Source organism: Ictidomys tridecemlineatus, chromosome 9, assembly GCF_052094955.1.
Source record: "Ictidomys tridecemlineatus isolate mIctTri1 chromosome 9, mIctTri1.hap1, whole genome shotgun sequence".
Taxonomy (NCBI): Eukaryota; Metazoa; Chordata; class Mammalia; order Rodentia; family Sciuridae; genus Ictidomys; species Ictidomys tridecemlineatus.
Genome location: NC_135485.1, coordinates 61,009,366 through 61,036,727, shown reverse-complemented (window position 1 = coordinate 61,036,727; position 27,362 = coordinate 61,009,366). Strand labels below are relative to the sequence as shown.

The following is a 27,362-nucleotide window of genomic DNA, read 5'->3' as shown; positions in this document are numbered from 1 at the left end:
TAAGATTATGTTAATGTCTTTGAAACCAGAATCTACTGTCATTACATTCAATAAAAATAATATATTAAGAGGAATAAATAACTCACAGGCTTTTGTGCATTGCTGAAGAAAAGTTCCCCAAATTGTATTCCAACATTAGGCTGCAAGGGAGCTGCCCACTGTCCTGAGCACTGCCTGTGTTATGACCTGAACTAGCAAGAACCATACCATGTCCTCCCTCTCTCCTCATGTGTTATGATTTGGGTATGTGGTGTCCCCACAAAGCTTGGTACAACACAAAGCAATAAAATTTAGAGGTGAAACAATTAGATTATGGGTGCTTTAACCCAATTGGTGCATTAGTCCACTTGAATGCGTTGAATGAGAGACAACTGTAGGCAAGTAGGGTTATGGCTGGTTGAGGTGAAGTACCAACGATATGCCTTTGGGGTTTATAATTTGTCCCTGGTGAGCAGAGTTTTCTCTGCTTTCTGGTGCCATATCCTGAGCTGTTTTTTTTTTTCTTTGCCACCCTTCCACCATGTTGTTCTGCCTCACCTAAGAGCCAGAGCAACAAATTCAGCCATCTGTGGACTGAGACCTCTGAAACTATAGGCCCCAAATAAACTTTTTCTTCTCTAAAGTTGTTCTTGTCAGGTCTTTTGGTCACAATGACAAGAAAGCTAACTAAAACGTCTTGTGACCCAGTTCTTTTTTTTTTTTTTTTTTTTTGTAACCCAGTTCTGAGTCAAAGTCTCATGTAAGTGTATATGGGTGGACCCTGAGCCATGAGAAAACTTGCCTGTACAGGAGTCTGGGAAATGTCGTTTTTTTTCAGCTTTTTCTGGTAGGTAGAGAGATGTGTTCGAATGGAAATGTGTGAGTAGTGAATGAATTCATTCTTGGTATCCACAGTTTCTGATTTCTTTTTTTCTGGTACCCAACCTCCCTTCACTGATAAGCAATAAAATGACGAGAATTTGAAAAATGAGTTATGAATCAAGTCATGTCAGGCTGCACTGAGGACCTATGAGAAGAATAAGATCTGTTGAGATATAAAGGAGAAACTGAAGCAGTTAGGTAAGGTTTCATAAATAATCTTGATCTCCTATGCTGGTGTCCCTCACTTTCATGACCTTGTTCTGAAGCTTTCCTGACTCTCTTCTAGTTCAGATACCCTACTCTGGGCTGTGTCCCTTGTCCAGAATTCCTCTTCAAATGCCTAGGCTCTTATACACTTCATTTTGTTGCCCTCACTCTGCTTTCTTCCCTCATGCTCTGACGTTGAGGTAAGTTGCTGTCTTCAAGTTTGCATGAGTCTATGCTTGGGCTCCAAGCACTCCACAATGAGCTTTCCCCCCATGGAAGCACTCCTCATCTTGCTTAGGTTCACAAACTTCAGTGTCTCCCTAGTACCCCCTTGCAAGGTAACCTTCTCAGCTGGTTTGTTTTTTGACTCTTCATTTTGGCCCACCACCTTGCCATGCGGACATCTTCCTCACCCTTCTCAGGTTCCAATATCCCATCCCAGGTTACCTCTCCCTACACCATGGGGACAGTTTCTTCACTGTGCTCGTCCTCTGATACCCTGCTCTGCGTAAATATAGATTCTCTCTACCCTGATAGCCATTTGGTTGGCCCTGCCTAGTGGCTTTTGACCTGAATTGTTCAGTAAGGGAATTGAAAGGAAGAAAAAGAGGAGGTAACACTTGATACCTGGAACATAGTGTTAGGGAAATTGGATTACAAAATGAGGTAAGATTCAAAGGTGTAAATTGTTCATTTGAGGGGAACAGTGATTATCATGGTTTCTGGATCGTAGAGTACTTGAGAGGACTAGACTTGTTAAAGGTGAGGATATAGAGTTATGGTGCTATTGTTGAGGTCCTTAAATTGTTAGGAAATGATATTGCTTTGGCAATAACTAGGTGTGTGAACATGTGATCAGTTTGCAGTTCAAAAAATTCACATTGAAGTATGTAGGAGATATGGGGAGACAAAACACTATTAAACTAATTGCATTGAAAAGACAAAATGACTTGAATCAGGACTACAATAGAAGGCATGAGAGAAGGGATACCACTGCATAACTTTATCATTTCAGAATGCCAAGCCAAGCTTGAGCTGTCTTGTGAAGGCCTGACCTTATATGTGAGAGAGGACTTTCATCAAGCTAACTTCCAGGTACCTTGGATTTTGTGGTGCTCTGGATGTTGTAATTTTGTAGATGCTATAGTTGCATCACTTAGATTCTTCCTTCAGGACATACTAATTTCCCCACCCCAGGACTTTTCCACTGAGTGCTCACAGCTAAGTCCCTCTTCAAAATTGCCCTTAAGTCAAAGGAAGCTGCTTATGTTCCTCATAAAGATACAACCCACATTTAATGACTTGTCAATGAGAGGACACAAAATCCCAATCCCCTTGCCTCACTCAATTTAGGACAACTATGAGAGAACATCCTAGCTTCAGGTGTCCTCACCTTGAGGTTGGCTGAAGTCTAATATGCAATTATATCATGGTTCTACCTTCCCCCTGACCATTCCTGTACCCCTCATCCTTCATAGGTTTTGCTTCTGAGGGTACGGCCCAATACACCTCCTACGTGCACTCTCAGTCTCAAGTTTGGTCTGATAAACTGGATTTAAAACAAATTGGGGCATGTGTTGGTAATCATTCTCTCTGAGCTTGGTTAACATTCCTTGTTGTTATACATAGAGTTGTTAATTTAGAAGGAATTGCATTTTCCAAAGGCATTTTATTCACTCTCAGAAACTAGTTCAGACATAGGGGAAATTTAGTACTTTAATAACTATACCTGATAAAAGTTGAAATAAGCTTTGTCTCCTATAGGTAGTAAAGATTTGTTTTCTTCCTCTGAATCACTGTAGATATCATGTAATGAGTCACTTCCCATATGATGTGACTGTGAATCACTTCCAGTGTAGCTCTTGACTTCTAGAAGACTCATGTCTATCATCATGGAGGCCATACAATCATACTTGAAATGATATAGATTATGATTTTTTAAAACCCAAGGATACATTTTAAATTTCTTTATTGTTGTTGTTTATTTTCAATTTTTTTTTGTTTATTGGGTTGGAGACAATAGAAATAAATTAATGATAGATTGGAAATGTATACTTCTTGAGAGAGTCTAACATTTGTGCTAAGAATATTACCAGATACATAGTATGTATAAATAAACATCTGTTAAATAAAAAATCAGTTAATAAATAATTATATAAAATTGAATACAAGTCCACAGGAGCTCTTCAAGTAGAAGAATTTAACAATGATAGTTTACAACTAGTAATCATCAAGTGTCAGTTTCTTGCTATTCTAGCTGCATTCACCTGAGTTTAAAATGTCTTGGGGTTTTTAGGATTTTTTTTTTTTTTTTTGGTAATAAAGTGATATACTCTAACATTGACTTAAAAGTGTGATTTGATACCAAGAATAATTTTCAAAGATCGAAGGCATGAATGGATTGTGAAGCAAAATACTTTAGCAGACACCCATACAATTTGATACAAAAATATTTTTGTTTTATTTATCTAAACAATACAGTCTAAAGTTTCATTCTCTTTCTCTCTCCCCCATCCTTAAAAATTTGTGTTTCTTTTCCCATTTTTGACTTAAAATTTAAGGTTAAACAGGGTCCCAAGATGCCTATCATGGTACAAAAGTCATTTTGAAACCTTGTTTGGCTAGTCTCTGGCTAACACAGGGCCCCATGTCCTTTCCTCTGCTCACACAAGGAAGAGAAGGGGAAGTGCTGCTGCTGTGTCACTCCTTCAAGGCTTGGAGAAACCCCTGAGGCTGATCTGGCTTTTATCTTTACTCACTATTGCTTGCAAAAAGCCTGAGCAGCAGTCTTATTTGCCAGGGACTATCCCGGGAATTGTCCCTGTTTTAGTACTAAAAGTCCCCTGTCCTCAGACACCCCACAGCCTGCAACAAATCTGGACATCTAGTTGCCCTAGTAAATAAGGGCCTTCCCACAAACATTGATTAGATGGAAGTAATTTGGTTAATCCTTGGTCTGTGCTAGGTGAGGACATGTCCTCCTTTGCTACAGATCTTACATGAACAAGTGAGTGAAATGCAAAAAGCTCTAGAACTGGGCTGAATGCATTACTCAGACAAAAAAAAAAAAAAAAAGGTAATATACTTTATATGTCAGCCACCACCTCAGCTGGATGTGTCATCAGGAAAGAACTTGGTGGACCAAGAACAGAAAATTCTAAGAAACTCTGAGAGTTTGAAGAAAAAATTTTAAAATCAAGGTATTTAGCTTTAGTTTAGGCCTAGAAGATAGATTCTTAGACCAATTTGTGGAGTCCAGAAGACAAGGTGGCAATGAATCAAGAAGCCAAGGAAAAAGGAAGCCAATAAATATGTGTTTAAAATACTTCATCATGAGGATAGAGTACATGGTTGGTCTCACATCTTGTATTTCTTCACTGTTTAACTTGAAACCTGCTGTCACAATTTTTGGCAGACATCTTTTTCACAGATTTTATTCAGTCATATATTGATATGGCGTGACTTGCTAAAGGTATATAATATCTTGGATTCTGTTTAGATTACTACTGCAATTGAAAATGGAGACCACGCTGTAGCTTCACGAATGAGTGATCTTTTCCTCTTGCCCTGTGCACTGTCACTTCTAGAACAGCCACCAGCACATAGCAGGTACTAAAATATATTTGTTAAATGACTGGTTTCTATCCTCACAGAGATGAAAGACCTGATTGCATATCAAGATAATGTAAAGTTAAAAACACATAGCAACAAACAGAAGAATTACTAAAAGGCAGTGTGTAAGTAGGATGTGAACTTTTTATCATAAAGCATTGACTTTTAAAATAAAAACTATGAGGTAGCACCTCATATTACTGTCAATCATGGCTATGGAGCTGCAAGTTCTGAAATTAGTCTTAACCAAGGGAGGTGCAGAATGAATAAGAAGAGAAATTGCACACAGACTTCAAATTTCTGCAGGAGTCTGTGTAGGGAAAACTAGCTTGCACTAAGATCAAATTAATTTATAATTAGTTAAATTTATTTTTAAGTGATCTATAAAACATAAAAATGGTCCATAATAATGTCGATGTTTCCATATACGTATGCATCGTGTAATGCTTAAAATCAGGTTACACATGTCCATCTCCTTAATCAATTATCATTTCCAAGATGAAATTCTCAAATCTGGAGCTTGGGGTGAATGACAGGTCAAAGTATTTTGAGGTATAACTTTTTATTCCTAAAGAAGTCGCTCCCTCCTTCTCCTCTCCCCTTCCCACCCTTTCTTGGCTAGGTGAGATGCTGCTATAAAATTAAAAAAAAAAAAAAAAAGGAAGAGGAAGTTTGCTTTCTCAAACACAAGCATGGTAGGTAGAAGTGCGTGTGTGAGGGTGGGGAGGGGCTGAGTGTGGTCTGAGCAGGTCACCACCTCCCAGGGAATTGCTGGCCTTAGGTCTTCCGACCTCTCAGAGGGCTGTTCCAGCACAGCTGGGGGAAATAGGCCAGGCCTGCAGGATCTGTGGGCATGTTTAATTTCTTGAGGACATTTGTTTTTCTCAACTCCTCTCCCCCTTTCAAAATCTGGCAAGCCTTAGTCATCTCCAGCTCGGCACGAACCCACAAGTGTGAGCGCGTAGCCCTGCGGGCTTCAGACCCGGCCCCGCCCGCCTCCGGCGCACACTGACACATTAGCCCGGAGCTGGCCCCAGCGCGCTCTGGGTCTTGGCGGGGCTTCTGTCAAGCCGCTGGCTCCAGGGCACGCTCCGCCTCCTCAGCTTAAGGGGACGGCCTGGCCCAGCTGTGACCGATCCAAACCGAGCACAGGGAAGAAAGTTTTGCAGCGCGGAGGGGAGTTGGGCCGCGGGAGGAAGGAAACCCAAAGAGGAGGGTCTCCACTCCAAGTTTGTTTGGCGGTCGCTGCGATTGTGGGGCGCCTGTCCCGCAGCTCGCCGTAGCGGCCAGACTTCAGCCTTCCGGGCGGATGGGACTCTCTGTTCGGGTCCGAGACCGGCGCTAGAGGCTCAGTCAGGGGCCGGGGAGGAACTTCTCTTGCGAGCTGTCGCTGTGGGCCTTTATTGTCTGCAGGAACTCTCCGGAATCGGGAGGGGGAGGACTGGATCGCGCTTCCACTGGGATTCGTCAAGAGTTCCGGCGGCAGCTGTGGCTGCAGCGGAGACTCCCTTTGTCCTCTCAGGACCTCCCTCTCTCCCTCTCTCCCTCCCTCTATCAGTTGGTGGGTCCAGCTGACCCGGGCGCCAGCGCCCCAGCTGCTCGCAGCGCTCCCATCCCAGAGCTAGTCCTTGGTGACTCCAGCCTCCGTTGCTTATCTACCCTGCCGAGCCAAGGGGGCTAAGGGCAGGAGGGAGTCTAAGGCCCCCCGGCCACAGGATGATGACCCGACGGTCTGCGGCCCGCAGCTCCGGGAGCTGGCTGTTCCCAGGGCTGTGGATTGTGGTGCTCAGCGGTCCTGGGGGGCTGCTGCACGCGCAGGAGCAGCCCTCTTGCAGAAGAGCCTTTGATCTCTACTTCGTCTTGGACAAGTGAGTGCGGAGGGAGGCCAGGGTCTCCTGGTGAGGGCGGCACTGGATCAGAGACAGCTAGGGAGGTGGAGATGAGCATGTGCGCCCTGGGGAGGGGTGTTGGAAACCCGCGGATGGGTGCCCTGTTGCTATCTCCTTTCCACGGCAAGCGCTTTTGGATCTATGTAGGCTGGAGAGGGATGGAGTGGTGGTGATGGGAACCCAAGGCTCCTGGGCCCTCTGGGGAGGTGGAGTATATTCACTGCTGGCTAGTTTGGGGGCCTCTTGGGAAATGTGAGTGCGACCACCTGGGGTGGCATTCTTGTCCCAGGGACTCTCTGTCCCTTGATCCTAACCCACCCAGCACACACAGGCTGTCTGAAGTTTCCTTAGTTTTATCCTGATCACATTGCTTTCATTGGAGCAAGGAAAAGCCTTAACATGCCCAATATGGTTTGCATTTTGTGCGGAAAAAGCCTTTTGTGTTTATTGTGAAAAGCTGAGTCCTGCTCCAAACAATTAGTAGTGGGAGAGTCCCCCAGATTGGCTGATGTCCTTGGCTCTGGTAGCACCAAAGTTACTGGGGGAGGGTATCCTCACTTTGCTTGAAAAGGAGGGCAGCCAGGGTTGGTCTTGGTAGTACTAAATAAATGTTTGTATTTTAGTTTTGTTTTTCTGATCAGTTTAATTTCTTTTTTTTCAGGTCTGGGAGTGTGGCAAATAACTGGATTGAAATTTATAATTTTGTCCATCAACTTACTGAGAGATTTGTGAGGTATTTTTCCCACTTTACTTTTCTTGGAAATTGAGAGGAAGTAGATCAAAATGTAGAATTTCTCCTTTACAAAACCTTTTGCAGGAAAAAACCTTTTTCTGAAATGTTGATTTTTTAAGTGCCTCAAGGAGGTTATTGCACACATGTTATTAGGACAGCTGTTCAATCCTTGAGGGCTTATTTTATCTGGATCCCCAAAACTTGGCTCAGACTCTGGGGAAGCATCTTCAAATACTATTCCAAATGTCTTTTCCTTTTTGAATTTTCATCTGTTTTGAATTTCAGTTATGCTTTCTCATAATTTATCACATTAAAAAATTAATTTTATGCTAATAGTATCCATAATATATTTTCCATTTCACACAATTCTTACTATTGTAGAGGTCCTCATTTAAGAGAAAAAAAAAGTGTTGACTTCAAGTGAACATGTGTTAATAACCCACTACCAGAAAAAGCACTTGTGTGTGTGTTTAAAGAAATGACTTGTGTTTACACAATGTGTGGGTGTGTGGCTGGTTTAAAATTTAACTGTTCTATATATGCAATAAGCTTCACTAGGAAAGACTGGTTTCTTTTCCTATAAAAAGCATTACTGCTATGAAATCCAGCTTACTCTCTTATTTAGAGGTAACCAGGAATTAGTGGCTTCTCTTATTTAAAAATAACCCTGAAATAGTAGGCTTTTTTCCCCCTCTCTCTCTCTTTTTTTTTTTTTAAGGAAAAGAAATGCAATGAGCAAATGCAAGTTTATCAAGATAATGGAAAGGACATGAATAGGAACTGTATCATTAAATATTGCTTCTTTCAGTCTTGTTAGCCCAAATGTTTTCTGTAAAACAGGCTTGGATGATCAAAACATTTTGAAAGTCATGTTGCAAGTAACTTCAAACAATCTGTAGAGGCCTAAGCAATCCTTGCTTTCAGTTATTGGCAGCAGAAAAGTTATCCCTATAAAAATGTATGCCTGTCCATGTTCAATCATCAGTCCCCTGCTTAAGAAGCCAAGTATAGCACTCTCATTTCTGGACAAGGTCTGAGGTAAAATTGCCTAGGGAAGAAAAAGAAACAAGACCCTCCTATGTCCTTACATGTCAAAAGAAAACAGACAGTTGTTTATAAATTTTCTGATTAAATCCTATGGTGTGCAGAGAGCATCACATAGTTTTGATCAAAAGCAATGAATTATTTCAATGCAACAGTTGAAGAAAGTGAGGCTCATATTCATTTAATCTGGTTTGCAAATTGGAATTCTATAACATACAGTTCTCTGGTGGAAGCTTATTTGCTTATTGTAGGAAGTGAATACCAGATGACTACTGAAGAGAGTGATGTTTAAAGTATGTATGAGCCTTTGAGACAATTCTGATCTTCAGTTTGTAGAGCTTAGTTTCATGTCTTCAGTTTCAGATCTTAATAATAGTTTCAGATCTTATTAACAGTTTCTAATACACTGAATACTAGAAACAAGAACCATTCTTTAAGATAGCTGCCTATGACCTGAAAGATGTAGCTGATTGGAACAATTACTGCTGATTGGAAATATAATATTTGAGATGTCAAAATACTTCATGAAAAAGTGATGTGTTAGTTTTTCGTTTTATTACAATTTCCAAGACACTCTTTAAATATTCTCACTTTGGGATGAATTGTATGTGGACCCTTATCATAATTGTGGTCATTAGGTCAAACTGGCTGCTTTCTAGCCCTATTTATGTTAAGGATAATCACTCTGAAGGGTCTGGTCTCCTTCAAGGAGATGAAGTCAAACACTAAGGGAAGAAGCTTTTCTATGAAAGATTTTACATCAGCCCCAAATTTATCTTTCCAGTTAATCTCTTTCTAAATGCAAACCCCTATGAGCCCTGGAGGGGCATTGGGACATCAACAAGCATTGACTAAATACAAAATGACTTATGCAATAATGTTAAGCAGACTCAGTGTAGCTACTTAGGAAGTTCCATTTAAAAGAAGTCTGGACCATCAGTGAGACCAATTTTCAATGGGACTTAGCTATACATCTGTATTATATCAATATTTCTTTTAAAATGTTTTAAATGCCTCTTTTCTTATTTTGCAGCCCTGAAATGAGATTATCTTTCATTGTGTTTTCTTCTCAAGCAACCATCATTTTGCCATTAACTGGAGACAGGTTAGTGCATTATCATTTCACAGCAGGCTTTTTAGTAGAGATGAATCTTAAAGGCATGATTGATATTTCCAAGTAGTAATTCAGGTCTCTCAGTGGAATCAAGCAAATGTGCAGACAATTCAGTTCTCTATGCTAATAGAAGGGAAAGGAGGTATGAGCAATGGAAAAGAGCAGATAATCTGAAAATCTATATCTTTTATGTTGGCTGTGGAATGTACAAGGAAGCCCAGAACCTTGCCTTAGTTGTAGATTCATAATTTTCTACCTTTCCCCCTCTCTATTACTGTGAGTAGCTCTACATTTTTTTTTTTTGGTTTGGATGTAATGTATTAATCAACAAGGATTTGAAAGATGATTGGAAAGGAGAAAGATATGGAATCTATTTGGATAATTTAGTAGATTCAGTAGAAATCCCAGATTTTCTCTCCTTTGAGGTCCACTGATACTGAATATATTCAACTTTATGAAGGAACACATACCACACACACAAAATCTCCTTAGTGCTTTTAAGAGATGTGGCTTTTCTCAGGCCAATGTCATGCATTTCTGTCACTTGATCTTATCATGGCAGGCTGGAAGAAGTCATTGACATATTTAAAGAAAGGCTGCTTTCAAGGAGATCAGTTTTGCTTAGTAGACTGTAAGCACCATAGCTAGAAGGAGGTTTTATTCATTTTTATTTTTACTTTGTCTAGCTCAAAGTATATAAGATTTTGCCCAATGAATTCTTATTTAATGAACAAATGAATCAGCATTATTTTGAGATCAGATTTCTCCAATCTGGTAGTTTTAACAAGGGAAACTAATATATTTTCTTTTGCATGATATATGGATTTCTGAAATGGTATATGTGAACACAGTTTTTTTTTACCTTGTAAAATTTAATTTAAACAATCGATTGTCATTTGCTTCTTGACCATCTATTTCTATGAAAAGGTCAAGAAAGTATAACATTTGAAAGGGCTCAAGGAGAGAATTTCTTTATAATTCACTGAATTGATTTGGAAACATTTATATATAAGCTTCTAACTTTGTTCATTAACTTTCCTTTTTCTTGAGAGGAAATCTAGGTGGTAAGACCACTTCAGTCTTCCAATCAATTTTTTTTTTGCTTTTTTACTTTCTTGTGTGCATGTGGTTCTCATCAGGAATTAGGGTAATAGTCATTCCTTACAACCTCTGTACAACAGTTTTCTATGCCCAGTGATATAACAGTTCTTGACTTTGTAAAAAGAAATTTTCTCCATTGCCCAACTTAATTTCCAAAGAAACAGGTTTGGATCTAGCATATCAAGGGAAAAAAAGAACAGTTTTAACATTTATGTCATGCATATATATAGAAAAGCACTTAGCATAATGCCAGACACATAGAAGACTGAGTAATTGACAGCTACATACATTGTGCCAGCTTCTCTAGGCACTTTGCATAAGGGTCCTCCAGCACTTTGGAGATGAAGTGTAGTCATTGGTTGCCCAGATTGGTATTCCTTAGACAAACATGGAAGGGGTTGAAATCTTTTAGTTGGAGATTCTTTCTTTATGGGTGGTTGAATCCAGTAGAGGAAAGGATGAAATGGGTGCGAGAAGAGGTTTCTCTTTCAAGAGGCCATGTTATTGTTGTACTTTAATGTTGCAGTTTAAATTTGTTCTCCAATTTTCTAGTCAAAGTCAAGAATATGTTGCTTAACCTCTTTCTGCTTCCATTTTTCCACCTATATAATGATAATGACAATGATGATGATGATAATGCCTACTTCATAAAGTTTTTTGCAAGAATTGAATTGATAGTGTGGAGAATGTAGGACAGAGTCTAGAACATAAGTATTCAAGAGATAAAAAATTTATTATTATTATCTAGAGCTAGGGAGTATGCAGTATTTTAATGATCACAGAAGAATTATGCTTATATAAAGGGAATATTGTTACATGTTTCATTTCAGATATATGTATATTTTTGATGAGTAGAAATTTGAGTGTGTAGGGATAAGGAAATGAGGAATAAGAAAGAGCATAACCATCATATATCACTTCTCTCTCGAGAGAGAGACAAGACAAACTGTAAGAGGGTAAATATTGAATAATATTTTGAAATCATCTGTAATGTTGCAGAATAACCAGAAATTCCTCTCCTAATTTTTAAATAAATTATACTATTCATGAAAAAAGGGAATATTGTCCTACTTAAAGAGATTGATATTATTCCATAAGTAATTCTAATGATATGACTTGCAATTTATTTTATATATAGCTGACTCCTTTTTTTCCCAAGTAAAAATGCTTTTTGTTTTCATGAATTTCACTATTTGTGGTGTATTGAAATAGTTTGGGATGACAGAAGATATACTGAGAAACCCTTGGTAATCACTCTAGCTTTGCCACTTAATGATTTGGAGACTTGAGACAAATCATCTACTTAGTGTGTCTGTTTTTCTGTCTATAAAATAGAGACATAAAATCTGTCATATTTTCTTAGAGTGTTGTTGTGAAGATCAAAATAAGATGATGCATATTGTATATCATAGAACAATTTCCAATAAAGGATTTTGTTTTCGTATAAATTGTTCTTTTACTAATTTTATCAGTTGAATCAGCAATTTTTCAAATTTCTATGGTCCTCTATATTTGGGTATGGGGTCACTTTTCTTCCATTGAACAATTTTAAGTATGAGGAAACAATTTACATATTTTATGGTTGAGGAAATGTTTCCACAACTCTTGGGGACCTTTGTTTGTAAACCTAGAAGTTGGAATCCTACATGTAAACTTTTCTGCTGTCTTGAAGCATGCTCACAAATAGGTCTAAGTACATAATTCAGAAAGCAAAGATTAAGAAAAGTACAATGGTTTCATAATTTTGGTTCAGTTACCCATAATTCTTCAGTACCTTGGTAAATATGAGAAGTACCTCTTTCATGTTTCTCAGAGTGTTGCTAAAGGTTTTCAGGAGAGGTGAGGCAAGTTTGGAGGACAGTAAGTGCTTTTGTAGGGCCATGTCTTCTGTTATGGCTTCAGGATGGTGTTCAATAAATAAGTGTACAAATAAATAATAAACATGGCAAGATATTTCATTACATACTTATATGATCATTATTTTAAAAAATTCTTTTAAATATTTCAATTTGAATTAGTCCTACCTTTTCTCTTACCCCCTGGTTTTTGTCTTCCATGTGTTTGTTAGTTCAACCTTCCACCTACCTATCTATTTGCCTGCCTACCTTATATACAGGATCTGGGGATAACATAAAGATGAATGATCTAGAGTGGTGAGTAGGGACATGACCATATACATAAATAGTCTGGGGTTGCATTATAGGCTCAGGTAAGAGAAAAGATTGATTAAATATGGAGGTATCCAGCTTTTCGATATTAGAGAATATGGAATCAGGATGGATTTTTAAAGAATTCGTCATGATGTGGCATAAATACAGACAGTGAATTATGTTTAGTTCTGTTCAGTATTATCTTAATGTGGTAATAGTGATTTAGGTTAAAACATTTGTTAGACAATTTTTGTGTGCCAGGCAGTGTGTAAAGTGCTTTGTATGCATAGCCTCAGTTAATCCTGTCAATTCCATGCAATAGATAATGTTATTGTCTCCATTTTATAAATGAGGAAACTGAAGCCAAGAAAAATAATGTAGCTTTTCTAAGGACACACAGTTAAAAAACAGTATGTTAGCTAGAAGATCTTTTAAAATTTGAAACAGAATCATGCCACTCTTATGCTTAAATTGGTCTAATGGCTTAGAATAGAAAATAAGTGCCTTCTGATGGCCTCAGAGCTCTACCTGACTGCCCCGCCTCATCTCTGCTACAACACTCCATCCTGCAGTCTAGCCCAGCCATCCTTTTATTCCAGTGCCTGCATGAGCCAAGCTTGTTTGTGCATTAGGCTCTTCACTCTTTCTCTGCCCTAGATCTTCTGCTGGGTAGCTCATTCTTGTCATAACTCACCTCCCATGTCGCCTCTTCTAAGAAGCCTTTCCAGGTCACCACGTCTAAAGGAACCCCACCACTCTTGCATATTATCTCTTATAAGACTCTCTTTAATTGTTACTTTTTGAAATTTTTCTCTTAATCATTTTATTTATATCTCTATGACCATATTATTAATTATGAAAGTAGGGAACCTTAATTTATTTTGTGCATTCATATTGCCCAACACCTAGAACAGGTCCTGAGACATAGTGGAAGCTCAATAATTATTTGTTGAATGAATGATTAAGTTCTTCTGACTCTAGAACCTGAATTATTAATTGCTGTCTATAAAGATTTTCTCTTTATAGTTGTACTGTTTAATTAATGGTGACTTCGATTTCCTACTTTCCTTAATCCTACTTACATGTTTCAGTGATAAACATCTCAAACTTCCTTTTCTATATATGTACTTGCATTTTAATTGAGTCATAATTGTTTGACTTGAGCACAATAGTCAATTACTTAGGGAAAAAAATAGTTCTTAGGCAAACTTGTAGAAAATCATAGAAAAGTCAATTAAGTTCAGACAAGATACACATTTCTATTATTTGCATGAAGTTTTGGCTACTCATTCCTACTTCCCAATGGGCAGCATGTGAAGCATCAGGACTACCAATTCTATGTATGGTATCCTGAGGAACAGTCAATTGTCTTTACAGCTATTTAGACTATTGTTTTTGGTAATTTATTATGTAGCATTATGAAACCAACATAGAAATTATGACTTCATCAGTAGCTGAAGAATTTTGAAGAAATTGATGGGAACACTGGAAGAACAGTGCATAAATTGTTACTGGAGGCATAAGCAGAGATAGCCTTTGTGTGTAGTGGTAGAAAGTCTGCTGAGAACGTGGAAAGTTAAAAATGTGTACAATCAACTAGTGGATGTGGCTCAGGAGCCCCCCAGGAGGACTGTTCAAGGTGTCAGGTAGCTTCTTTCAGCTACCTGTGATGACATGAGAGGAGCAAAATGGGTGGAAGAAGGAACTCCTGTTTTCAAGCAGGATTTAGAGAAAGTATAAAAAGCCAAAACTTCATGCATTTAAGAATAAAGCTCTTTTGCATTCTGTCTCTCTTATCAAAATGTTCCCTAAATCTAGGAAATGGCCTTACTGAGGTCAATAATCAGAAACAGATTTTGGTTTGTAAAATGTGGAATCAGAAAAATCAGGTTGATGGTACAGCTGAAAGATACTCGGTTAAGATTTCAGGAAGATCAAAGATGAGGCCTTATAGATCCTCTCATCTACACAAAAGGGCTTATAAGAATCTGACAAGTACACTTCATAGATTTTTTAGGCAAACAATAAGGTTTCTAAGAGTCTTTTGGTTATGTTGCTCACCTGATTGAAAATCTAAAGTAAAAAGGAGCCTCTTTTGAAGAATTTTGTGCTTGTAGGTTTTGTCTAATAGAATGGATCATAATCCCATACATAAGTATCATAAAATTTCTAAAGGAATTATGTCAATTGGATTAAAAGAGACAGATATACTTGAAAATGAGACTTCTGGTCTCATTTTGAATTGATATTTAGAAACTATATTTAGAAATTATTTACCATACTTTATTTAGAAATTATTTACCAGAGACTTCTGGTCCCTCAACTTCCTATGGACACGAAGGAGTTAAAAAGGGATCTATTTCTTATGAAAAAGGAAGGATGAACTTAGTGGCTGTAATGGTATGCAACTCAGGAGACCCGGACAGGAGGATTTCATGGTCAGCATTAACAACTCAGCAACTTAGTGAGGCCCTGCCTTAACAAAAAGAAAGGATGACTCAAAGTGCAATCAAAGCCCAGAGGGTGGACCCAGGAGCATATACGAAAAGCATACATAGAAACATAGATAAAACATAGATAGATTCCCAAGAGATAGGACTGAGCTGTACGTAAAGAATGGAAAATATGTGGTGATGAAACAGCTGACACTTCTGGTACTAGGTGACTAGTTCCTTTTATGGTTATTCAATGACACATGAAAAAGCATCCTCATATGTAATGGCTTACACAACAACAATTTTGTTCTCACACAGTTTTCTGTAGGTTGACTGGGCTCACAGGGGGCTTTCTCTGTCCAATGTAATTCTACTTGGAGCTGCAGTCACAGATGCTGGTTTTTGGTTCAGGACCCTGGGTAGGGCTGTTTGGTAGAGCACCTGTGGTCTCCTCGATGTGTCCTCCACACGTGGCTTAGGCTTCTTACATCTTGGTGCCTGGGTTCCAAGGAAGGGTATTCCAAAAGCAAGTCTTCCAAGATGAAGAAAACAAAATATCTTGTTCTTAGGGTTTGGAGTCAGATGGTAAGGAACATACCTTCTACCTTATTCTTGTGACAAGCCATAATAGGGGTAGCCAGTTTTAAGAGGAGGAGAGATAAATACTATCTCCTGGTCAGAGCATAGACACATATAGACTGGAAAGAATTGATAGAACTTATATTTAGAAATTATTTACCATATTTATATGAAAAGAAAAAGCAAAATTTGTAAGATGTATCTCTTCATGAGCTAAATATGTCAGTTTAGAGTGAAAATAAATCAAAACAACAAATTAGATTGGCAATGTTGACACTGGCCTTGATTCTATTGCAATCAAATAAACTAACAGCAAATTTTGAATGATAAAAGTCTTTTACTTTTATTATTTGTTATTAACTTCTTATCATCCTCCTTTTCATAAAGTAATATTTGTTTCTTAATAATAGTAGCATGTTCTCCTTTACTTCTATTATTTGAAGATTGCCACTATTTCTTGAGCCAGATTAGAATAGATTGGCACATCTCCCTTTTCTTTTACAGTTTTGAATAGTATTGTTAAATTCAAACTTCCAAGTACTTAAGAATTAATGATATGCAGTAATACTTTGCTAGCAGAATATGAAGATATGTTTATTTCCTAGTTTAGAAAATTTTCACATTAGTGGGGTTGGGTGGTACCTCAGTGGTAGAGCACTTGCTTAGCGTGTGTGAGGCATTGGATTCTATCCTCACCACCACAAAAAACATAAATAAATAAAATAAAAGTATTGTGTCCATCTACAACTAAAAAAAAATTAAAGAGGAATATATTCACACTTGTAGTATAAATGTACATTTTGAGATTGTTTATATTCAAGGATTTATTCAAGACCAATATTGAACACTTACTATGCATATGATTTATAGTTTGCAGTACTTAAAGGCTTTAAAATTCTAGGTGTTTTATGAAGGACTAATAAAGGGGTAGTCCTCAGCTGAGGTGTGTAAACTGTAACTGATTAGGCTGATAGTTCATATTCAAGTTATCTTCTATGGATAAAGATCAGGGCTATAGTGAATAGATGCAAACTATTCTATCAGTTATCAATCCCTTAGGTGCCATGAAAGGTACCAAATGTTTGGCATGTAATAGCTCTGTTAATCTTTGTAACAACTTCATTATGCAAGTAGTATTATTATCTCCACTTTTTTTACTTGTGGGGAATGGAGGGCCAGAGAGACTGCAAAGTTTTCCAAAGTCACACGATGAGTAAGTTAAGTGCCAGAACTGTGAACTGAGGCCAAGTTCCCAGGCTTGACCTGTGTGATGTGTTTGTTGTTTAATGCAGAGTAGTAGCATAAGGAAGCATTAGGGTCAGATGGAAGATGATTTCACTCTGTCCCTGATACACAATATGATAAGAGAATAGTAACTACTATGCATGAGCACTGTGTGCCAGACACCTTACATGTATGAATTTATTTGATTTTCACAATAGCTCCATGGATTCAGTACAGCCTTTTCTTATCAGTGAGGCAACTGAAAAATAAAGTTTGGATAAGCTGCCCAGGCTCACATATTCTTGTAAGTGGAGGAGCTGGATTTTGAAACCAAGCAGTCTGCTTCTAGGACCTGAGATCTTGTCCATTGTACTGACTTGTCACCTCAAATCCAGCCTGCCTCTATTTACAGGCTTTCTAGGGGAGCAGAATGGTATTGTGAAGGAGAAATGCAGATGAAAAGAGTGTGTTCCTGTCATTACTTACTCTTCTCTCCTCTTCCCTCTGTCCTAATACTCTTTGTCTAGGTGCACACAGCCTTCCAAATCCTCAAAGATGCCAGATGGCATTATATTATAAATATCATAGTGAACATGTAGCAGATATCTATAGAATTAGTGAAACAATATCTGGACAGGCATTGTTATTTACATTTCATAGAGACAAACCAAGATCAGAGAAATTTAATAACTGTTTATGGTTACAAGTCCATATAGTTACAAGTCTCTCTCTTTACTTCAATCCCCAAGTGTTCCTATCTCATTATATAGCTTTCCACATATAGTCATCCCTTAGTATCTGTGAAGACTTGGTTCCAGGACTACCACAGATACCAAAAAAATTTATAGATACTCAAATCTCTTATATAACACTGTAGTATTTGCAAATAACCTATTTGTATCCTCCCATATGACTTCAATCACCTCTAGATCACTTACACAATTGGATACATTATTGCACTATGTAAATTGTTGTTATAATGTAAAAGTGGTTTGGGAATAATTAGAAGAAAATGTTTAGTGAAGATGAATTAAAAAATGTTTTGGTCTGCAGTTGATTAAATCTTTTGATACCTGTGGATATGGAAGGCTGATTGGAATTCCTTTTCAAGATCTTCCTCTCACCAAAGCTTTTTCTTTCCTCTCAATTTTTTCTTTCCTTTCCGTTTTTTTTTTTTTTGATTCCTGCATGATAAAACTTTGACCATCAGTTCACCGTATTATCTTTGCTTGGAATCAGGAAGAAAGTCAACTGAATGAACAAAATCCCTATTGACAGAGGAATGCCCAACATCAACAATAACACTAGTAGCTACAGCTTAGTGCTTATTATATGCCATTAATTCTCACAGTGTTCCCATGGGGAAGGTATTTTTAGTCCCTATTTTATAGCTGAAGAAACAAAGTTGATCTTAGAATTAACACACGTTCTACCAGACTGTGCTCCTCTTGATTCATATCATCCCAGGGTATTTATAGTATAAAAGATCATCATGTTTACCCCAAACCCCTTGAATAGAACTGACTGTTAAAATAGGCAAGAGAACAAATATCCCAACCACATGGGAAGCTTTTCCAATTAGATTAGATCAGAGGTTCTTTTTTGAGGGGGGTGTACCAGTGATTAAACCCAACAGCACTTAACCAGTGAAGTGAGCCACATTCCTGACATCTCCAGCCTGTACCCACGCCCCTTTTTTTGAGGCAGGGTCTTTCTCAGTAACTGAGGCTGGTCTCAAAATTGAGATCCTCCTGCCTCAGCCTTCCAAGTTGCTGGGATTACCGGAATGAGGCACCACACTAGCAGATCAGAGGTTGTTAATTCTTGCTATACATTAGAATATTCTGAGGACCCTTACCTCCCCATCTCTCCCCTCCCCTCCCCTCCATCTCAGCAGAGAAATTTGAGAGATACAAAGCTGAAAGTTTCACGAATAAAAAACCAGGCGTTGTGTGGTTGCCCTCCCTCTCTCACTCCCCCGCAACTCCCTCCTTCTCCAGTGGATTATAGAGTTTGGTTCTCTAATTCTCAACTTAAAAACATTTTATTTGTTTAAATTCTACCTGTTTACAAAAAGCATTTGATGCTGCATAGAGCAATAATATACAGAATTAATTAATTATTAAAAGAAAAGTTCTTGGGAAAAAAGCTGAAGCAATTTGATAACTATTAGAACTTAGAATTTTGTGAATAAGAAACTCACTGTGGGCTTTCCTGAAGTCAGGGCAAGAGAAACATTTACATAGTTGTAAATAGCAGAAAGGAGGAAGTGGGCAGCAATTACTGAGGGGTGACAAAGAAGCTTCTGCTGTGAGTCCTCATAGGGGACCGTTGCACATCATGATAGCAGCATCCTTGACGACAGTTCACAACAAATACTGAAGTAGTTTCAATATTGCTATCCCTGGAGGGTGAAGACCTAACGTTAAAGCAAAACTTAGTGCAGCAGATCTTCTAAGATGATGCTGAACTTGATCTTATCTTTGTAACATAACCACTTCTTCCTTTCCCCTCCTCCTCCCCCTTCCTTCCTTTCCCCTCCACTTCCCCCTTCCTTCCTTTCCCCATTCTCCCTCCTCCCTCCTCCTCCTCCTTCATTTTTTCTTTGCTCTTCTTTGGAGTCTTCTTTAACATTATAATGTGGATGGATGAGTTTTGTTTTAAACTATTACATCAATTTTCTTTTCTCTAGTTAACTAGATTAAGACTCCTAGACCACTGCAGTGTAGTCCACCTTTCCAAAAGTCTCTGAAGACCATATTCAGCAAGTTCTACCCTCTCAAGAGTCTTATGCTGGTCCTTACAATCTTGAGCTGATCTGAACTGAATGGAGAAGGCTATTTTCACCACGTACATTCTGTTTGTGTAAACTTGTATTTCAGTTGTCTTTTTCATTTCCCTTTTGGCAGCAAACATCAATGCTTGAGGACACACTGCCACTTATTTCTAGGAAGCACCAAATATTTGGTATTTATCTGCATTTAGACAAAATCAGTTTCAAGTTGTTTCCATATATACCAAACATAAATATTTAGATAAAACAAGCTTATCCATTATGCAGTTTACTCTATTATCTGTGGAATCACTAATTTTTTTTCAGTGGTTGATTGAAAAATTTATTAAGCATGGACTTTACAAAAAACATTATAATAAGTAATGTGTGGAGAGCAGAAAAATACATCATAAATAAAAGACATGGGGATGGAACATTGTAAACTTTTTTTCTAGCTGAGAATTGAAAACATTAAATTAATTTTAATTAATGCAATTAGTTAAATTATTTTAAAGTACAATGTTTTAAAGAGATCATTTGTGTGTCTGACTCCAGTCATTCTTTTTTCCCATATTTTTTATTGGTGCGTTATAATTGTACATAATGGTGGGATTTATTGTTACACACTCATACATGCATGCAATATAGCAATATAATTTGGCCAGTATCATTCCCCAGTGTTTCCTGTATCCCTTCCCTTCTCCCTCCACGGGTTCCTTTATTCTTTAGGATAAATACTGAGGAGTGATAAAGCTGGGTTATATAGTAGTTCCATTCCTTGACTCCAGTCATTCTTTGATGATAAAATAATTTTGTTTTATATTAATCTCCCTCTGTATCATCCTCAGTAAAGTGAAAACTATTCATATTATATTTAATGAGATGAAATTGGGTTTACCAATTCAAGAATTTAAAAGGAATTCTTTTTTTCTTGCTTCTATTGGAAAACTAAAATTCTTAGAATGGTATCGTAAGTGCTCTTCTGATCTTTTGAATTTAAACTTGAAAAAGAAGTTTTAAATTTATTTTGGATAGTTTTTACATCATCATTTATTTATCTCTTCTTGTGGTTTTATCTGTTTTTAAAGGAGTTTAAAATTTATATTTGAAAAACCCCCAAATTGGGTTTTCTTTTACTCATGTATATGAGATAGTTCTTAATAATATTGTAGTCATACTTGTTTCGACATACTCCATTGAGACAGTGAATTAGTCATGATAAAAAGGTTATTCTTTGTTTTTTCATCTTTTTTATTCATATTGCCTCTCCCAAGAATTCATTACCTTCCCATTCATTCATTCATTCATTCATTCAACAAGTATATATTACATACTTATTGTATTTAAGAGAATGTGTTGGTATCTGAATGTGCAAAAAGATGCCAGAAAAGCTAATAAATTATGAGACTTAAGACTGGGACATTGAAGTAGAAAAATGTTAATTTCCATATGTAAGGGCTAAGTAATGTGCTTTAGGAATTTTCAGATAACAAAGAGGTTTCCCCACTTTCAGGGAAGTGGAGTGAGTGTTTCAGAAATATTTTTTTCCACTGAAGTTGAACTATTTAATCCTTGTATTTTTGTGGGTAATAGAAAGCATGTTTTACTCCTTAGCATTTAATAAAACAAACATGATTGAAGATATCTGTTCTTAGCTCAAAATGCCCAAGATATACTTAGATATTTTCAGGATATTTTTAGTACTTTAACTTTTCATGGTTAAAAAATGAAAATTATTAAGTACTTACTGAAATGACAGCATGAAGTGCTCTCTGTTTGCAAAGCCCATGTCCATTCCTCTACTTCTTACTGTAGAAGCCTAGTTGCAATACTTTCATCTTATTTAAGAAGTATTTATTGTGGTGTTTGCTCATTTTTGCATTGTTTAATATTATAATACATTTTTTTTTCCAGAGACAAAATCAATAAAGGTTTGGAAGATTTAAAAAGTGTTAGTCCAGTGGGAGAGACATACATCCATGAAGGACTAAAGCTAGTAAGTCACTTCACACTTGAAAGTATGGAAGAGAATGCTTTCTTATTCTGTAATGAAATACAATTATCTAGCAAGGCTCAAAAAACTGTTACATACTTATCTTTAAAATGCTTTTAGTTATTCTAGAGATGAGTCTGGTAGAAAGCATTATTTACTGTAGTGATAAGAAAAGTTTGTATGCATTTTGTCTATTAAGGAATTTTCCATTTTCTTTTGTGATCATAATTCAGATTATTCACCTATAACTAAAAACCTTTGTCATTTAAACCCAATACTAACTACTCTTTAATGTGAATATGTATATATTTCAAATAAAATAGTTACAATATCCTCCTTTATGCGCTAGTCAGTAATATTTTTACTTTGTCAGACTTACAAATTTAGCTTGATGGAACATGCTGGTTAAAAGTTAAAATTAAAATGTGAGTTGGATAATTATTCTTCATTTTCAGGCGAATGAACAAATTCAGAAAGCAGGAGGCTCAAAAACCTCCAGTATCATAATTGCTCTGACAGATGGTAAGTTGGACGGTCTGGTGCCATCATATGCGGAGAAAGAGGTGAGTATTGAACTGAAACTGTTCTTTACACCCCACTGCTGTGCCTGGCTGTGTGTTTCTGCATGTGTAGATGGATATTGAGTAACTCTGTATCTCTCTGTCTCTGTCTCTCCCCCTCCCTCTTTCCCCTCCTCTCTACTCCTCCTTTTTTTTCCTCTTTAGGCAAAGATATCCAGGTCACTTGGTGCTAATGTTTATTGCGTTGGTGTCCTTGATTTTGAACAAGCTCAGGTGAGTTAAGACAGTTCTGCAAAATTTAAATCCCATAATGTCTTAAGGATAGGGGAACAAATTCTTTTCACTAATGACTTCTTACAAAGGTTTTTTATAAAATGGTTTATGTCTTGAGTGCTGCCTTCATAATGTCAGAATTTTGATAGGTTTTGTTACTTAAAACAAAACTCTAAATAAATAAGTATTTGAACATTTATTTGGTTGGAGGAAATAATACAAGACAAACATTTGTACTAAAATTATGTGAATATCCCTTCAGTTAAAACGACAAGATTATTAGTCTTATTTATAATTATTATTTTGATTTAAATTTTGACTCTTAGGGGTGCAGGAATTTGGAAAGTCTATTTGAAAATCTTTAATAATTTTTATTAAAAAATAATTTTTTCCCATGGAGTTTTTTTTTGAGGGTTTAGGTACCACATTTTTTTTTTCCTCACAAAATCATTTTACGTTCAAATTTTTGCTTGAGTATAGCTTAGATTGCCGAATCTTCTGCCATTAACAGCTGTTAGAACTCTGTGTTGTTGTAAAATTGCAACTTGAGGCTGTGTCATGGGGCTAAGACTGACCTCAGTTAATCCATGGTGATATATTTGGAGGAACACAAATCTTATCACCTTCAGTTTACAGGCCACACTGGTGAATGAATCCGGCAGAGTAACTTTTCAGACTAAAACTTAAATTTACATGTAAGTTTAACATAAGTTTATAAAGAATTATCTGTCTCAACCATCTCTTAAGTAAGCTTTTCTCTTTTTTTCTAAAGCTCGAAAGAATTGCCGACTCCAAGGAACAAGTTTTCCCTGTCAAAGGTGGATTTCAGGCTCTTAAAGGAATCATCAATTCTGTGAGTCTATCTCTGGAGGGAGATGGGCAGGAAGGGACTGATCATTGTACATACATTTTAAACTAATAGAAATAATCTTAGTGTCTAGTGCAGGTGGCCATTATGGAGAAGAAAGAGCATAAGAAAGAGATTTGCTTGCTCTTCCACAGTGTAATTCTAAAAATCTGGATTTGTTTGCAAGTGAGATTTGACACTAATTCTTGCACGGTTGGGCTCTGAGAACCCCAGCCTGTGATCTCTGTTTTAGATACTTCTACCATTTTTAAGCATGGAGTTGCTATCTCGAGGTTTCTTTCTTTCTCTCTTTTACATAGACTTTATAGGACAAATGTAAAATGAAAAATTTGGATTGGAATGTGTGATTACTTTGCCTTCCAACTATGGCATTTCTTAGCTGTACGTCAGGCATCTTGAACCAGCGGCTGAGTATTTGACTGCAGTTGTTCTTTCCATTTAAATGATGAATCGTCTCCCTAGAGCACATAATATTTCTGTTTGGGATTCAGTTGAGCTGCTCTGGTGGTGGTTAGGATCCGTGCTCTCCTCGACAGCGTATGGGAAGAGAGTGATGAAATGCACCACGAAGCTCCTGGGTTTTCACAGCTGAGGTTTATGTTTCCTTTTACTGCCTTTTGCTAGAAGCACTAGGGATAGTTGCTATTAAGTATTTATGATATTTTGGTAAACACCATCCTAAAATGGAAGTGAATAATATATATTCTCTAAGCAAAAGCTTTTCCTTTAATCTTTAGGCATTTGTAAAAGGAAAAAAAAAGTGTCTAACATTTGGTTCTGGCATTTAAATTTCTCTTCAAAGATCATGTTTTTTAGAAACACAGAGGTTTATTGGTTTTTGTTTTAGTAGCATGTATTTTTTTTTTTAAATAAATGGACCTTTTTGGAGGAAACAGAATTTGGTTCAAGCTCATGTCAGTGGACAAACCAAATGTAAATGCAGAATGGAACAGAGATATAATTAGTTTAGGAGTTTATTTATATAATATTATGTTTGGTTTGTAGAAAAAATTAGTAAATAATTTCATAGTTGGATTCAGGGTAAATATCAACAGAAGCAATATAAATGCAGAAAAAGAGATAATGCAAAAAGGGAGGATAATTTGACCCCCTCAACAAAAAGGTCAGTGGGTTGTATGTTTAATAGGATTTTATTGTACTTGAGGATTAGCAGTTATTTTTATAATTATACTGGGAAAGAAAAAATATTTCTCTGGGTTATTCCCTTTGAAATCTTTTTTTCTCTACATAAAAGGTTTAATTTAGAATTCTCCAGATGACTGACTAGCTTTTCCAAACCCTACTTTTATGGGTTGTAACTATAGATTTTTCCCTTTAAGAAATTAATAGTTGACTACCAGAGGAAATAATTTTTTTTTTTTTTTTGTCTGTTTGTGCTGGGCAAGGAGGTGCAAGCCTGTAATCCCAGCAGCTCTGGAGGCCAAGGCAGGAGGATTGTGAGTTCAAAGGCATCCTCAACAATTTAGGGAGGCCCTAAGCAAGTTAGCTAGATCCCATCCCAAAATAAAAATAACAAAGCCTGGGGATGTGGCTCAGTGACTGATTAAGCACTCCTGTGTTCAATCCCTAGTACCAAAAAACAAAGAAATAAATAATAAAAAATAAAAATAAACAAAATGTTTATTTGTTAAATTGTGTTTTTCTGTTTGTATTGAGGAAACTTCAGAAGGTAATTTCTAAGTATAATACAGTCCTGCTGGATTGAAGTTCTTGATAGACATTAGCTTGAATAAGTTGTGCTAAAATAATTAGCAGGAAACTAGAAAGATTTGCATTACTCTAGGTACACTGCCAACAAAGTTTCATGTTAACATAGTTAAACACTAGCTATTTTGTCCCCCAAAGAGGAATACCTTGTCCATAGGACAGCCTGCCTCTGGGGAAATCGCTGGCAATACCTGGCAAAGGTGGCAGGTGGAAAAAGGAGTCATTATAACTTTTATAATCAACCTAGATCTCAGCAATGGTTGATATATATTTTTTTAATTAGTGTTGTGAAACCTTGGGATTTTCATCCACTATGTAGAAATTTGAAGCAATTCAAATACTTCATCTCTTTTCAAGGGAAGAGATTGGTTCACCTTTAATAATATAAAAAAGTGGAATTCTGCCTAAATTTGAATTATATTTTATACTCACATATTATTTAAAAATATTTATTTGATATTTAGAATAACATAGCACATTTATCACAGGATAAGGACAAAGAAAAGAAGATATCCCTTTATTCTTTCTGACTTACCAAGATAATAGATGAAATTGTACTATGAAATATATTTACATAAAGCTAAACAAATGGAAAAAAATCATAAAACTTAGGTTTTTCAGATGTCACTATGAAGGCCGAATATTAGCTAAATTCATGGATAAAATCTTTTTCCTGCTGGATATTATTTAAATACATCTGATCTCCTTTACTGTCAGAATGTTAACTTACTTGAAGTTGATCTTTGAAAAAAACTCATACAAGTTTTCTTTGTTTTTTGTTCTGATCCCCCAAAATCCAGTGACTTGTATGGACTTGTGCCCTTAAAGACCAAGACATCATATATTGTTAAGATATTGTGTGTCAAGAATTAATTTTTAATCAGCAAAGACAGTAGTTTCAGTTTTGAAGACTTTCTTCAATGCAGTTAAAAGGAATAAACACTGTAGTAGTTCTTTCACAACTTAAAAATCAAGAGACTGAAAAAGACCTTTGTTATGAATATGCTGCATATTAACAATTTAATATCTTTTTTAAAATTTATTTGATTCAGAAAATCATTTAAGCATTCTATTTTAATTTTTTAGAAAGTGTACTGTTTCAACATTTTTAGATTGCTCTTCAGGCAGACATGATATGTAACATTCTTTGGAATATTGGTATAATTTATTTTTATAACTAGCTCTATGAAGGTTTATAATTCATTACCATCTCAAGTAGATACTATTCAGAATATATCTTTTATTTCTCCCTTCTTTGCTCAACTTAGTTTTTCATTGAACTCATTTAATAAATTAATAAATTAATAAACCCTCCTCTTTCTTAAGGCACTGTGTTAGGCATGGGAGGAGGAACACATACTTAAATAAGTCAAACTCTATACCGCACCAGGGTTTAAAATAGTGATGATGAGATGTTTGGAATATCCCCTGCAAAATTTATTAGGTAATATGGGGATTTAGAGGAGGGAAATTTGAGTGAGTCACCCCATGGGATAAAAAACCATCTTAGAATGGAATTGTGTTAAATGTCAATGTGGCATGTAAATTGACGTAAAGAGGATTGGTTTGGTTACATAAAGTTATAGAAACCTTTTCATGGGATTTGAACTGGACTCTACTAATTGGAGTAGATATAATTTTAAAAAAGGAACTTCAAGAACAACCTGTGCTGAGGGGTTTGAAGGATACATGTCGACAGGTAGTCTGGACTCAGATTACAGAGACCTTCACATCCTTGAATGGGGAATTAGCACTCATTTTAAAAATAATCAGGAAAACATGGAAGACAAGAGCCTGGGATTTATATGATGTCTATGAGGATTTAGGAAGAATATTCTTATAATAATGTATGGGATGGTTTGCATCCTATAGTTATAAATCTCTTGCATTTGTCCTTATAAAACCCAGAAAAAGATAATAACCTCATGTGCAGATAATATGAGGTTGGAAATAGGAAGCTCTGGGTATGAATCTCTGTCACTGCACAGCCCTGTGACATGGAATAGGTCCTACAATGTACTTCCTGAGTTCTAAAATTCTCAGCAAATGGGAATAATGAGTTCTATTTCACTGATTATTTTAATTAAATGAAATAATGATTAAGAATGATCTAGATCAGAAGAGCTGGACTTTAAAATATTTGGTAGGAAGCTAAGAATGGCAGGAAGCCAGGATCTTGTAACCTGGGGCTATTGGTCCTTCTGTAGGACAATCCACTGGGAGAGATGGCCAGCAATCTATCTGATCAATGTCATGG

At 36.7% G+C, this 27,362-nt stretch overlaps 1 protein-coding gene across 1 annotated transcript in view; it reads left to right on the top strand.

Moving 5' to 3' along the window:
• Positions 1-5,631: 5,631 nt before the first annotated feature.
• The window catches only part of Antxr2 (ANTXR cell adhesion molecule 2), a 131,808-nt gene continuing 110,077 nt past the window's right edge, over positions 5,632-27,362 (top strand). The window contains exons 1-7 of the mRNA XM_078021457.1: positions 5,632-6,548; positions 7,231-7,302; positions 9,380-9,451; positions 21,637-21,718; positions 22,171-22,278; positions 22,441-22,509; positions 23,282-23,362. Of these exons, the coding sequence (XP_077877583.1) occupies positions 6,397-6,548; positions 7,231-7,302; positions 9,380-9,451; positions 21,637-21,718; positions 22,171-22,278; positions 22,441-22,509; positions 23,282-23,362 (636 nt within the window). The 5' untranslated portion in view covers positions 5,632-6,396. The remainder of the gene's footprint in view (positions 6,549-7,230; positions 7,303-9,379; positions 9,452-21,636; positions 21,719-22,170; positions 22,279-22,440; positions 22,510-23,281; positions 23,363-27,362) is intronic.